At 44.0% G+C, this 13,116-nt stretch overlaps 2 protein-coding genes across 2 annotated transcripts; one reads left to right on the top strand and one right to left on the bottom strand.

The window, feature by feature from the left end:
- Positions 1–6,746: 6,746 nt before the first annotated feature.
- On the bottom strand, positions 6,747–7,233 carry LOC102088009 (histone H2B 1/2/3/4/6). Its single transcript, XM_065045100.1, has one exon. The coding sequence runs from the start codon at positions 7,176–7,178 to the stop codon at positions 6,798–6,800; it is 381 nt and encodes a 126-aa protein (XP_064901172.1). The 5' UTR covers positions 7,179–7,233; the 3' UTR covers positions 6,747–6,797.
- A 236-nt stretch (positions 7,234–7,469) lies between these two features.
- On the top strand, positions 7,470–8,250 carry LOC102087826 (histone H2A-IV). The gene has a single exon (XM_005505411.3). The coding sequence runs from the start codon at positions 7,533–7,535 to the stop codon at positions 7,920–7,922; it is 390 nt and encodes a 129-aa protein (XP_005505468.1). The 5' UTR covers positions 7,470–7,532; the 3' UTR covers positions 7,923–8,250.
- The last annotated feature ends 4,866 nt before the right edge of the window (positions 8,251–13,116 follow it).

Raw genomic sequence — 13,116 nt, 5'->3', positions numbered from 1 at the left:
AACCATGGGGTTCATTGGCCTGGCCTCTAATTTTTTACCCATAATTTCTCAACTCTTTTTCTAAAACAGCTCTGTGAAATACATCAATTTTTTTTTTTACATAGAGAACAACGACCCCCTTGCTTCTCCTTCCTTGCTGGTCCCTTCTGAACTGTTTATAGATATCTGTTGCAGCAGTCCAGCCTTGTGATTCATCCCACCAAGTGAAATATGACTGTGCTGGAGTTTGTGTTTGCTCAGGAAGATAGATGGAGGCATCCATCTCACAGATGCAGCTGAGGTGGCAGGACTGTAGCACATGTATGCATATTTTTAACAAAATTATCAAGATCATTCATCAAGGCTATAGGTGCAAAACACCATTAATATATTTTTCACCTTGGGCTGCCTAAGGCTGCGCAGTGTCTTCAATATCTTCTTGAGCAACTAGCCCTTCCTGATGCCAATGCTGCTGAGCATTCATACCTGATATATGTGATCCAGCTAAATTAGTACTGACTTATGGGTACTGACTCTAGGTACAGGAACAAAAAAAAAAAAGTCACAGAGTCACTCAAGGCAATGCAAATCTGATGTAATGGCAGACTTCGGATGATTTGGGAGATACTTTTTGTCCATGGATGATGGATTTCGTTTAAAAACTGATTTATCATGATTTTCTAAACCATGACATGTTGTTACATGAGTAAGAAAACCTGATGTCTTAATAGGAATGGGGTTACAAAGGCATACTCTTCAGTCTCCAGCACAGGACTTTTCCCCATGATAAAAGATTTTTTGTATTCAGATAGATTTAAAATCCCCCAATAGATCAGTCATCACTTAAAATTAGAAATCCATGACCAGAGTTATGATAGGCATTAGGAAGAAAATTTAGTTGTTACAAGTGTATCCATAGATACAGCTTTCTTCATTTTTCTTAACATTATCTAATTGCAAACATATTCAGATTATTTTAAAGCTTTATTTTGGTTCAAAGCAAGAGTGAAATAACTCCTGGATCATTCCGGACCACATAGTTTTCAATAACTTCCACACTCAGTTAAGGGATAATTCCAAGAATCTATTCAGATCAATCAATCAAGCAGCCATATTATGAAGTTTCTTGTGTAGTATTTAGTACTTCAATGTGATATAAATATAATATATATGAAAATGTTACTGTACCATATGAATGTATGTGTATATATTAATGGTTTAGTAAAAAGCCTAATTTTGCCAGTAGGGAATGTAAATTCAAGGAGAGAAAAAGTAGCCAGTCACCAATCTTCCTTTCTGCCTAAGTCATTCCTTTAGCAAGCTGGGAGGGTCACACAGTACACAAAATATGTTGTGTCTGGAAAATATGCACGCAAGGTGGAGATCAGAAGTATGTGTTTAATAGAAAGTCTGGGTATCACTAATTTCAATATTTCTAATTGTTCAAGGAAATGTGTGAGATCTTTTGGGGGAAACAGCAATGCTTTATTGTGAAATAAGTGCATTTCAATGCCACATGAATGTGACATTTCTTTGCTGCTGCGCACTTCGTGCCTGCCATCTGTGGTCTCCCAGTGCAGCAGATCTGGACTGATGTTGCCTGCTCTGTGCACTGTGGAACAGCAGCTGCTTCCCACCATGGGTTGCTCTGGGTAAGAAGGCGGCAATCTCTTTCCTAGACCATCCATAGCATAAACAGCCTCAGCAAGAGTGCTGCATCACATGGCCAAGCTTTCATTTGCATTTCAAGATGGTGAGAACAAAATTTGAGTTTTGACTCCTGCCAGGCCCCTGCAGCAGTGTGAGTCTGGGTTTTGGTGGTTGCTTTTTTTTTTGTGTGTGTGTGGTGGTGTTGTCATTTTGTTTGTTTTTTTGTCAGGGTGAAATAAGAAGTGGCAAACATGTAACAGTAGACCTTGTTGTAGAACTTAACAGTCCTGTACAGTCTCCTACAAGCTGTGGACAGTGCACGTGGAAACTGGTTGGTTAGCTGAGCCACTTCCTTTCTGCCTGGTGCCTTGGCTCAGAAGACCTGTGATTGATGGTAGAAAGCAATTCTACAAAGATGGGAAGAGTGCAATCAGCTGCAGTACTTCAGTATGTGGAAGACATCTAAGCTACCCTTCCTCCTTGTAGGCTGTGATAAATGAGCAGTAGATTATTGCAGGTGAGTCCTGAGAAGAAATCTGAGATTCCAGAAAGCTGATCTCCATGGGTCCTTCACAGACATTTTCAAGAGCTTGCACTTCTCTCCTGCCAGGTGAAACCCAGGAAGCCATGGTGGTCTTTTTGCTCCTAGGAGATACTTTGGTTGTTTGCTACTACCACTAAGTGCTGTTTCCTCCAGACTTCAGACACCCACCCCGCTTCCAAAAATATTTTTTAAAAAAGTGTAACAGGCCTTGCAGATTATTCTGGAAGCTGCTCTGACAAGACTGCTCTGCATGCAGCCCAGTGTTCATGGAATAACTGAATTTCATTCACAGAATGAGATCAGCAAAATCAGTGGGATGTACCTATGACACCTCTGATTTTTGATTATTGCTTCTCTTCACCTGGCTCATAAGTACCTTGGCTGCCCCATCAGTCAGTAGGAACACTGTAGAGGAAAATGTGGGGCCCCAACCAGAACGGACTTCCCTACAGGATGCTGCCAACTACTCCTAGGACATACAGGCACTTGAGGCAGGTAGTTAATGCAACTCACCTTTGATTCACAGGTTCCCTGGGATGTCTTTCCTCAGGATATCACGCATTTGTATCACTATGTCACCTCTGCCACTAGCTCTCTCCTTTGTCCATGTCTTTAGTGCCTTACTGCACACAAACAGCTGAAACAGGATAGTGAGGGTGGTAATCATTCTCTGTTCAATTGGATGAAGTCTATCTCCTCTAGTACTTAAGAATATCCACCACAAGCTTCTGCTGTCCATCTAGGCCAACCATAGCAATGTTCAGCACACTCCGTGTTTGAGTTGCTACAGCTCAAACCCACAATCCAACATCACAAATCCAGAATCAAGACAGGGAAGAGGTAGGTGCTACATATTCAGTAATGACAGGCATTGCTTGCATACTGTAAGGAAGAAATGGTTCTTCCCTAGGAGGAGGAGTGGGGATGGGAGAGTTCTGATATCTCACAGCTTACTGGGAACAAGGGTAATGATGGACAGGAGGCACATTCAGGTGGGTGAGGTGGATAGGAAAAAGGACAAGAGAAGGAAGGAGGAAGAAAAGACAGAACAGGCCAATGGTCACTATTACTGACACCTATGATCCTTTTCGGCCAATATTCATAGAAGCAGATGTAATATTGAACTGCCATTCCAAGTCAGCAACAGGTCATCTTTATGCAAACCAAAGGGAGCCTAATGTTATCCCAGCACCAGGTATTTGAGAAGGTGATGGCACATTGAGCTAGAAAAAGTGATCAGTGCAGCATCAACAGTGAAGGCTGATATCTCAGGAACAGCTTGGAAGTGGTTGAATTTTTACTTCAAACCTTATATTTGTGCTACTATCACTAACACACGATATGTATAAATGATGGCTATTTGAAAGGATAGGAGGTTTTATATTACCTAATTTAACTTCAGTAAATACACTCTGAAGTGAACAAACAAGTTCAACAAAGTTTGTGGGAGAGCAGTAGGAGGGGGTGCCCCACAAGGGCAGTTGAGCTGGGAGATGAGGGGGACAGCAGGGCAGCTCTCACCAACAAGAACACAGCCCCGCAGCACCTGCACATGGCGAGAGGGTGAGGGATGGTGTCAGTGATTGGGGACAGCCATATCCCTGGATCATTGGCAAGTCTGTGTGGACAAGGCTGGGACAAGGTCGAACCAGGAAAGTGCAGCCAGTGGAGTCAGAGGTGTACAGGCACAGCATGTAAGGTAAAGCCCAAGCCCAAATATAACCTCAAAGCCAAGAAGTTAAAACTAACGGGTGGAGGGTGAGATCTTCAGAAGGCCTCAAACAAGTCACCTTCAAGTCTGGCAAAGTGAAAGTAAGAAAGTAGGTCCCAGCAACAAGGAGGTTGTTTTCGTTGTGGGAACAGTCTGATTTGATGCAGAAGTAGATGCAGAACTGCAATGAAATCTGTCTGTACACAGTTAATATGATGAATAAGGCATTTTTTGCTCTACATCGCTAGCCCAGGGTCCGATTTTATATCACGTGGAACCGGTGCCCGAAACTTCCCTTCCACATGTCAGTCTGTGTTCAGGCAATCAGTTCCTCCACGAAATCTGAAAGCACACAAAAAGTTAGGAGAGGCAAAAGCTGGCCTAGTATGTCTGTGGGCAGTTCCTGCGGGAAAGGTAGTGCTTTGCAAGAACAAAAGGGTGCTAAACCCACTGTTTTCACATGTGCAAATTTTTTCTTTGTCTTACATATGTTCCCATTTCCTTTTTAACATCGGGTTGACAGATCCACTCTGAGCAATGAGTTCAGCTTACTCGTTTTCAGCTCTCCATACAATTTAGCTCCTGTCTAGAAAGACACCAAACTAACCTTTGTGGTTCGTATGTTTTTATATTCTTATGCTTGCGGCTTCCAGGTGAAGTTTGATAAGCAACTCCCAAAGGAAAACTGATTTGTGCTGTTTAGGTGGTAATTTGTTTGTTTGTTTTTTAACCATCCACTCTGATGCTAATTCCAGCTGTTTCTCACTATCTTTTTCCATAGCACTTAGCTTGCTTTCCCAAACAGTCCACAATACACGTCACTGTCTATTGGGGGGGAAGATAATTAGCAGGCGATAGATGGCACGGAGATGACACGTCTGCAAAAATCCAACGGGCTTTAATTTAGATGCTCTTCATCTCAAAAAAAAAAAAACAAAAAACACAACTATAAAAATCCTGGAACTATGCAATTTTCTAAAGGGCGCAGATCGTATGCAAGCTAAAGTGTGGTTTGGTAAAACATTTGTTTATCTCAGTGGTGGTTGCTATTATTTTGAGGAGAGAAGGGACTTCATCCCTCCACTGCAAAGGGGAGCTTTATCCCCAGCTCATGCCAAGATACTCTCGGCATGGTTGTTAACTGTTCCATTCTGAGGGGACCGTATGAAGCTGTTCTTAGACAGCTAAAGGATAGCACAGAAAAAAAAAAGAGAAAAAAAAACAGTGATTACTGAAGTATAGCTTTTAAATAGGTGAGGGGTGATTTCCGTGGCAAATCTGTACACATGAGTGTATGTGCTACTGAACGAAGGGGATGTAGGGGGTCTGTTCTTCCCGGATAATCTGCCCCTTTTGTAGGGTGGGAGGAGAGTTTGGACTGCTTAAGGGCGTAGTGCCGCGTTGTCGACGTCGTCCCCACACACACACACTTCCCGAAACACATTGCTGTCCTGAGGGACACAGACATCACTCAGCGCCCCGCCATGCACACATACAGTTCCTCTGTACGACACAGCCGTCTCTCTGCGCCCTACAAACCACATTACCCTTAAGGCCCGACACAGACAGTGCCATGCAAGTGCCGAAACACAGGGCATTCTGTGCCTGGCGGCAACAAATCGCACCGCTACACGCATCGCTCGTCTCTGAAGGAAACACACATCCCTTCGTTCGCCGAAGAGACTCCCATCGCCCTGTATCGATGGATCACACTTCGCTCAGCGCCAAGCAATACTAGCAAAGCGAAAGCACATCCTTTTTCTCCCAGGATACGCAGAGGGCCGGCGATATGTCTCTGCGGCGTTGAAAATCACGTCGCTTGTCACCTCAAAACAGCACACATCGCTCCGGAACACCACAACACTTACCATCGTACCATCGTATTCCCTATCGAAGCGCACATCATCCGGAGAGGACAGTTCCCCCTCCTCCGTTTCTTTGGTTTGAATCAATAACACTTTCGGAGGTGGGGCTTCCTCCAGCAGACTTGTCAGTGCCGCTGTAAAAGGGACCCGCGCTGGCTTTGTCACCGGAGTTTTCGGGCAGCTATTTAACTTCTGGAAGTCTAGTTTGCATACTTTCCTTCGGGACCACTTTTTCATCGGTTGTTGCAGTTTTTCCTGTGTCTCTGGTTCTGTGCTCTTACTCTGTTGCTGTAAAGCGTAAAGTGACAGAAACTTCAGAAACGCCCACCAGGGGACAGCAGGAGTAAAGAAATCTCATCGGTAAACGCTCGATTACACCTTATTTATCTGAATGTTAGTCCGTTCTGAAACTATTAACAGTCTTGTGCTAGGGAAAAAAAAAAAAAAAAGAAAAAAAAAGCTTAAATAATCCGCAAGGCATACCTTTTAAACGGAGGATTTTTTCCTAAATAGGGAAGACCAATGAAATGAGGTGCTAAAAGTTTCCTTAATAATTAAATGCTCAAAGACATTTTAAATCTGTTAGCATATGTTTGTGACTGAAAATATAGAAATTAATGGTGCGAAAACACGGATAAAAAAATTACCAACGCTGAAATCGGGCTAAGTTGTGGAGACAAAACACCATAACTAATTCTTCTTCACTTTCAGGTGCCAGAGACTTTGGCTGAGCCACAGTACTCAGAAACAGCACAGAGAAGATGCCCAACGAGCAGCGTGAAGATTCACTAGTAAAGGCTGGGTTCAGTAGACTGGAAAAAGCCATAAAGCAGTAAGTATACCGACTACAAGCAGGGAGCAAAGACAGAGCTTGTATTTCTATATTAAAATAACCCAGGCCTTTTAGATTACTGGGGTAGAACAACCCTAAGATAACCAAAGAATGTGCTATCAGTATAACCAAAATACAGAAATTAAAGCTCTTTTAATGAAAAAGTAGGTGGCTCTTAAAAGAGCCTTTGGGTTAAAAAGGTTTTCAAACACGGATTTACTTGGAGCTGGTGTACTTGGTGACAGCCTTGGTGCCCTCGGACACGGCGTGCTTGGCCAGCTCGCCGGGCAGCAGCAGCCGCACGGCCGTCTGGATCTCCCGCGACGTGATGGTGGAGCGCTTGTTGTAGTGCGCCAGGCGCGAGGCCTCGCCGGCGATGCGCTCGAAGATGTCGTTGACGAACGAGTTCATGATGCCCATGGCCTTGGACGAGATGCCCGTGTCGGGGTGCACCTGCTTCAGCACCTTGTACACGTAGATGGAGTAGCTCTCCTTGCGGCTCTTCTTGCGCTTCTTGTCGCCTTTCTTCTGTGTCTTGGTCACCGCCTTCTTGGAGCCCTTCTTGGGCGCGGGGGCAGATTTGGCCGGCTCAGGCATCGCAGCGAAGTCCCGTCTACTCACTCAAGACGACAAAACGATCCGCAGATAACGCCGCCCTTCCCCAAGGTTTCTTTTATAGCGGAGCGAGGAAGCAACGGCTGAACAGCGTCGCATCGCTATTGGTTGAGTGTTGCAGGTCAAGTCGTCACGCCGCACTAAGCTTTGCCTATTGGACATCTCTCGATTCTCATTCCCATTGGCTACCTATACATCCTCTCCTTCTCAGCCTATCAGAGATGGCACTTACGCTCCACCCGAGCCGTATATAAGCCAACGGACCGGCACACTATAGAGCAGCTGTATTATTTTTTTGTGGAGCTGGTGTTGCCTTCTGTCTGCTGAGTCGCTACGATGTCCGGCCGCGGGAAGCAGGGCGGGAAGGCGCGGGCCAAGGCCAAGTCGCGCTCGTCGCGGGCCGGGCTGCAGTTCCCCGTGGGCCGTGTCCACCGGCTGCTGCGCAAGGGCAACTACGCGGAGCGGGTGGGCGCCGGCGCCCCGGTGTACCTGGCGGCCGTGCTGGAGTACCTGACGGCCGAGATCCTGGAGCTGGCGGGCAACGCGGCCCGCGACAACAAGAAGACGCGCATCATCCCCCGCCACCTGCAGCTGGCCATCCGCAACGACGAGGAGCTCAACAAGCTGCTGGGCAAGGTGACCATCGCGCAGGGCGGCGTGCTGCCCAACATCCAGGCCGTGCTGCTGCCCAAGAAGACCGACAGCCACAAGGCTAAAGCCAAGTGAGGCCATCAGAGACTGATCAAGAGAGAAAACAGACTAAAAAGGCTCTTTTCAGAGCCACCCACATTAGTCATGAAGAGTTGAGTCACTGTGGTTTTAGTTTTTTTTACTGGATGCAGGCAGATATGTGTAAGCCGATTTTGTTCAAGTGTTTGCTTTAGCTGTGCTCTTGTTTGTTCTTGCCTGCCTGAGCTTTTTGGTAAGAGGTTATATTGCAAGTATTCAAGCCTTGCCTGATAAATCTGATTTATCTACTGAGGGTTTCCATTTTTACATGTTTATATAGTTTCCTATTTTATTCTTAATAAAATATTTTTGTGTTTTTTTCAAAGTCTGGACATCTTTAATGTTGCAGGTACCGCTTTGTAACATTGGAGTAAACATTTTACCTCTTAGTAAGCAGACCCTGGCTTTGTTCTACTTGCTTCATGCAGTATTTGTTAACAGTATAAATTTCATATCATTCCAACAGATCGTTGTTACAGCTCTGTGAAAACAGTCTTCGCGTTCTCTGAGAAAGGGCGGGGAGGGGCGGGACTGATTACTTCAGGGCTTTTTTTTTTTTTCCCCTGAAGTAATCACGCCGTCCCAGCAGTGACCCTGTACCAATTATTTCTCAAGGAGGGATGTTCCCACCCTCAGGCCCCTTCTTGATTTATATTTTTTGCTGCATTTTCATACTATCATATGAGAGAGTCCTACTGGTTTTCTGTATCCGAGTTAACTCTGTAGAGCACTAGGGAAATATTTTAGGCAGGGCATGGTTACCAGTGTTGTCAGTGAAATTACTGACGTGACAGCGACTGTGTTACACTGGAAAGAGCATTAACAATTTTAATGTCAGGGTTTTTTTGTGCTACTGGGTGGATCGCCTCCTCTTCTCCATGAGGTACATGGAGCTTTCTCATCACGTTCTGGGAAATGGCGAGTGGTTCTTGGAAGAGCTGCAGCTGTTCAAGGAGGTCACTGTGTTACCATGAAGTCTTTTTTTTTTATTGGTGTTGCCCTTGCTTCCAATTTTCTGTCTTGCTTTAGAGAGCCTCTTTGCTGCTTTTTGAGCCCTTCAGTTTTGTGCTGGCTCTTGACCACAGAGGCCGCCAGCTGCTTGACTTTCCTGGGGCTATGTTTTTCTGCAGTCTGTGGACATGGTCGTGGTGATCATGGGGCAATAGTAGCGGTTTTCAACATGACCACAGTTTTGCCATCTCTGTTCTCCAGTATAGGGAAAGGAGAGATGTGGGCTAACATATTTGTGAACCTGGTATTCACTGAGTTTAGCTTTCCTAAGATTGAGTCGGTACTAAGTTCACTCAATGCAGGAAAGGGAAGTATTTATTCTTCTCTGTATCTGTTTTCTGACACATAATGAAACTGTCATCTTCATATTGGAACCTGGGGATTGTAGCAAAAATGAGAAGGGCCCTGTGAAACCCCTTAGGTACATGTACATCACCTCGACATTCTGTAATAGGTTTTATAATAAACTCTTGTTTCTTAACCGTAGAAATTTCCAATAGGACAATCTTTTTTTATTTCTTTCTCTTACAAACGAATGCTTTGGTATCAACAGTATAAATGCAGTTGTACTGAAGATACAGTTTCCTTTGCTAGCCTTGTAGATATTCCTCTTATTTCCCCGTTGTAGAATGTGCTTGTGCATTATGTAGTTCTAGTTTCAAATCATAGATCCGGAAAACAAAGCCTTAAAAAAGACAGGATTATGTGAGGTCTAAACTGAGAAGGGCCACAAGGCCTCAAATGTACATTGTACAGCCAGAATACTATCGTGAAGATTATTAATATATGTGGTTTATCAAAACTGGGGTAAGTGGGCAGGTTAGTTTGGAATATATTTCTTATCAATGCGAGTGTGAACACCAACTCTTTCCTGTAAGCAGCACAGGCCGATTGCCGGTTATTTCTTTATCATTAACTCGGTTTTGCAACAGCAGAATGGGAGAGGAAGGTGAAAACGCCTGTGATCAAGAGACAAAAAGAAATCTACCTCCTTGAGCCGGTGTGAACGGCAGCACTTCGCAACTCTGACGAGATGGCACCCCGGGTGGTCTGAAAGAAAGCAGCACATCCCCCGCCCCCACGGTGAAGTCCCATTCCCGGACAGCTCCTGCGCAGGTCGGCAGCCACCCCTACAGTTACTTTTAGTTTTGGTTTCGTTTGTTTATTTGTTTGTTTATTGTGCTTTTGATTCCTTGAGCAAGGGAAGAAGAAAAAAACCAAGAATACTCAAAGGCTATCTTCCGAGTCCTATTGGCTCTACTCTGTGATTCAGTCTCACGAGTTTATCTTGTGAAGGTTAACGGAGGAGAGTTCACGCTGAAGCCGAGTTATCTGCATAAATGTCGCTGCATAAATGCAGCGGACGGTAGATAACGGAGCTGACAGTCCCCATCAAGATCCCTTGTTTCTCCAGCGACGACGAAATCCTCCGGGTTTGTCGGTCTAACCGTGGCGGGCAGAGATTTTCCTGCTCCCCGTGTCAGTGCCAGAGACGGGGATTTAAGGACCGGTGCCTCCGAGGGAGGGGTCGAAGCCGGGGTCCGTTACGGACGAGTCGAGGGGCGGAGTGCGGTGTAATACGGGATGATTCGAGAAGAGAAGCAGGGAGGGAGGCCGGGCTGGGCGGAGAAGGACAACGCAGAGGGGATGGGGGCGTTGCGGGGTTTGGAGGCTGAGTGGGCTACCCTGCTCTACGGCATCCTCTAGCCCTCCTGCGCTGCAAGAGGAGCCTGGTAACAGCGGGGAGATGGCAAAGTATCAGCTGTCACTAGGAAGGACAGAGCAAGGCCCCGGCTATGTGAAATGCAGAAGCAAGCTATTTGTTTTTCATCAACGAAAGCATTTTTAACTCGTTAATTGCCAGGAGATGTACCCGTAGGGTAAGCGGGGGAAACCACACTTCAGATAAATGCTATTAATAAACCTTGGTTCTTTTGAAGCTTCCTGATGTCCACTGGTGTTTATAGCCTGTGACATTTCCTGCTGAGAAACATAGGGTTTCATGCAAATGTTCTCAGGTGGAAAATACTGTAAAAAAAAAAAAAAAAGTGTGAAAGACTTGTCTGCCTTTAAGGTGTTTTGAAAAGGGTTCATAGCTCTGATTGTTTTTATCAAAGTTTTAGAAACCCTCATTGTTTGATTTTATGTCCTGCCAATAAATGCAATATTAGAAGCTGTCATTATAAGTCTGAAGTACAACACCCACACCCCATGAGTTTTTGTGTGACATATAAATAGTAGTTAAGGCTAAAACTCCAGGAGCTAACCATGCCTTACACCCATGTGACCATTTCAGTTCTTCCATGGAATTTTTACCAGCGATTTCAAAAGACAGAGTTTAAGAGCCCCTGCATGTAGCAAGTAGAACTCATTCAGATAAATTCTCTGGGCTTCCTGAGTCCGCTCAGCTGAGCCCAAGCACCTGGGTTTGCCTGTGATGCAGTCAGTCCAGTCTGCTAGTGGTTGGAGCACGGGAGAAGGAGGTATTCCTATTTAAAGACGTATTTCAGTGTGTAGAAAGATTGAGGATATGTCATTCCTATGGTAATTCTTGATCCATTTACTAAGTGGGATGACTGAATATGCTAATCTTGCTGTGTCCCAAGGGCACAAGGCAAAAAACTTTACCATGTGGAGTGTTCAAATTGTTTTACATTGCAGTGGCTGCTACTTGTTACAAAAAGAAAAGGAGATGCATACAAGAGATGCATGCATTTCCTCATAGCTCAGATTCTGTGGAAAGGTAGTGTAAGATCCCTTACTGTATCTGAAGTTCAAATTTAGCCATAATTCTCCATGTGTGCCCTCCTCTTATTTTAGGAATTATTTATTTCATTTTCCAATTACCCTTTCAATAACAAAATCTACATGTAAGGCAAGTAGGCATACAAGTACCAAAAGGTTGTGGATTCTACTGGTGATGAAAATTCCGAGCTGTCCTAGATACTCCTTTCAGACACAAACTACTTATTTTCTAGTTATAAAATGCAAATATGTCCATAATTGCTTTCTGGGGTTTTCTGAGATAAAAAATGAATGCGAGAACCTTTGTATCATTTCTGACAAGGAATGCTTTTGGAACAAACTCTCCACCAGGACAGAGACTCAAATCAAATAAGTTAATTATTTGCAGTCACCAAAGAAACAGGAAGGAAGGAAGGAGGGAAGGAGGGAAGGAGGGAAGGAGGGAAGGAAGGAAGGAAGGAAGGAAGGAAGGAAGGAAGGAAGGAAGGAAGGAAGGAAGGAAGGAAAACATCAAACAAAAAACCAGTATATACAATAAAAAAAATAAAAACAAACAAAACATCAAAAAAAAACACACACCAAACAAAACAGAACACAAACCTCACCAAAATTAAAACACTCCCCCTCAAAAAAAAACAAACAAAAAAAACCCACAAAAACCAAACCAAACCAAACCAAACAAAACAAAAAAAAAAAAAAAACAAAAACAAAACAAAACAAACAAAAAAAAAGACCAGCAACAACAATAAACAACAAAAAACACTTCCCAACAAAACCAAACCAAAACCAAAATCAAAGCATTTTAACCTACATAGGCCTCTATTTCTGTGACCCCAGTCCCTGAGGAAAGAGCTGGCCGTGATCACTGTAATACATCTTCCTTCCTTGTAGGTGAGTTGGGAAGGGAGAAGGGGTTACTTCCAATCCTTTGCTCCAGAAACATTTGAGTCTTTTCTTAAGCTGTGCTGTGCTCTGATACAGCACAACTCCAATACCAGGTTTCTGGAGCCCAATGACTCAATTTTTTTCCTTTACAATCTGAAACAGGCACATTTTCATTAATGGCCAAAAGCATTCATCAATGTGTACATGAGACCAAATATTTTTCCATAATTGCAGTTAATTCTTCCTCCCTCTGTGCTAATTGCTTTGAAATATACTATTTTCTATTAAAACTGGAGAAGCTGCAAAATGTTTTATTGAGGTAACAGTGATTTGACAGGTTCAACAAGTTTGATGGCAAAGTTCACCTTATTAATTACTGCATAGACAAAATATACAAGGGAAAATTAGGTTAGCCTTGAGTTAGAATGATTCACGCAGAGACTGGAGATGCAAAGGGTAAGAAATACAAGGGTTATAGTAATTAATATTGAGTGGCTATGTGAACTAGTAATGCTTCATTAGAATCAATTCAGCCTGCAATCGAAATTAC

This window comes from Columba livia, chromosome 1 (genome assembly GCF_036013475.1).
Source record: "Columba livia isolate bColLiv1 breed racing homer chromosome 1, bColLiv1.pat.W.v2, whole genome shotgun sequence".
In the NCBI taxonomy this organism is placed as follows: domain Eukaryota; kingdom Metazoa; phylum Chordata; class Aves; order Columbiformes; family Columbidae; genus Columba; species Columba livia.
Note: the sequence above shows the minus strand (reverse complement) of the source record. Positions and strands in the feature narration are given on the sequence as shown.

Excerpts from the sequence above, each read along its gene's own strand:
- LOC102088009 (XM_065045100.1), bottom strand. The coding sequence starts at position 7,178 with ATGCCTGAGCCGGCCAAATCTGCCCCCGCGCCCAAGAAGGGCTCCAAG.
- LOC102087826 (XM_005505411.3), top strand. The coding sequence starts at position 7,533 with ATGTCCGGCCGCGGGAAGCAGGGCGGGAAGGCGCGGGCCAAGGCCAAG.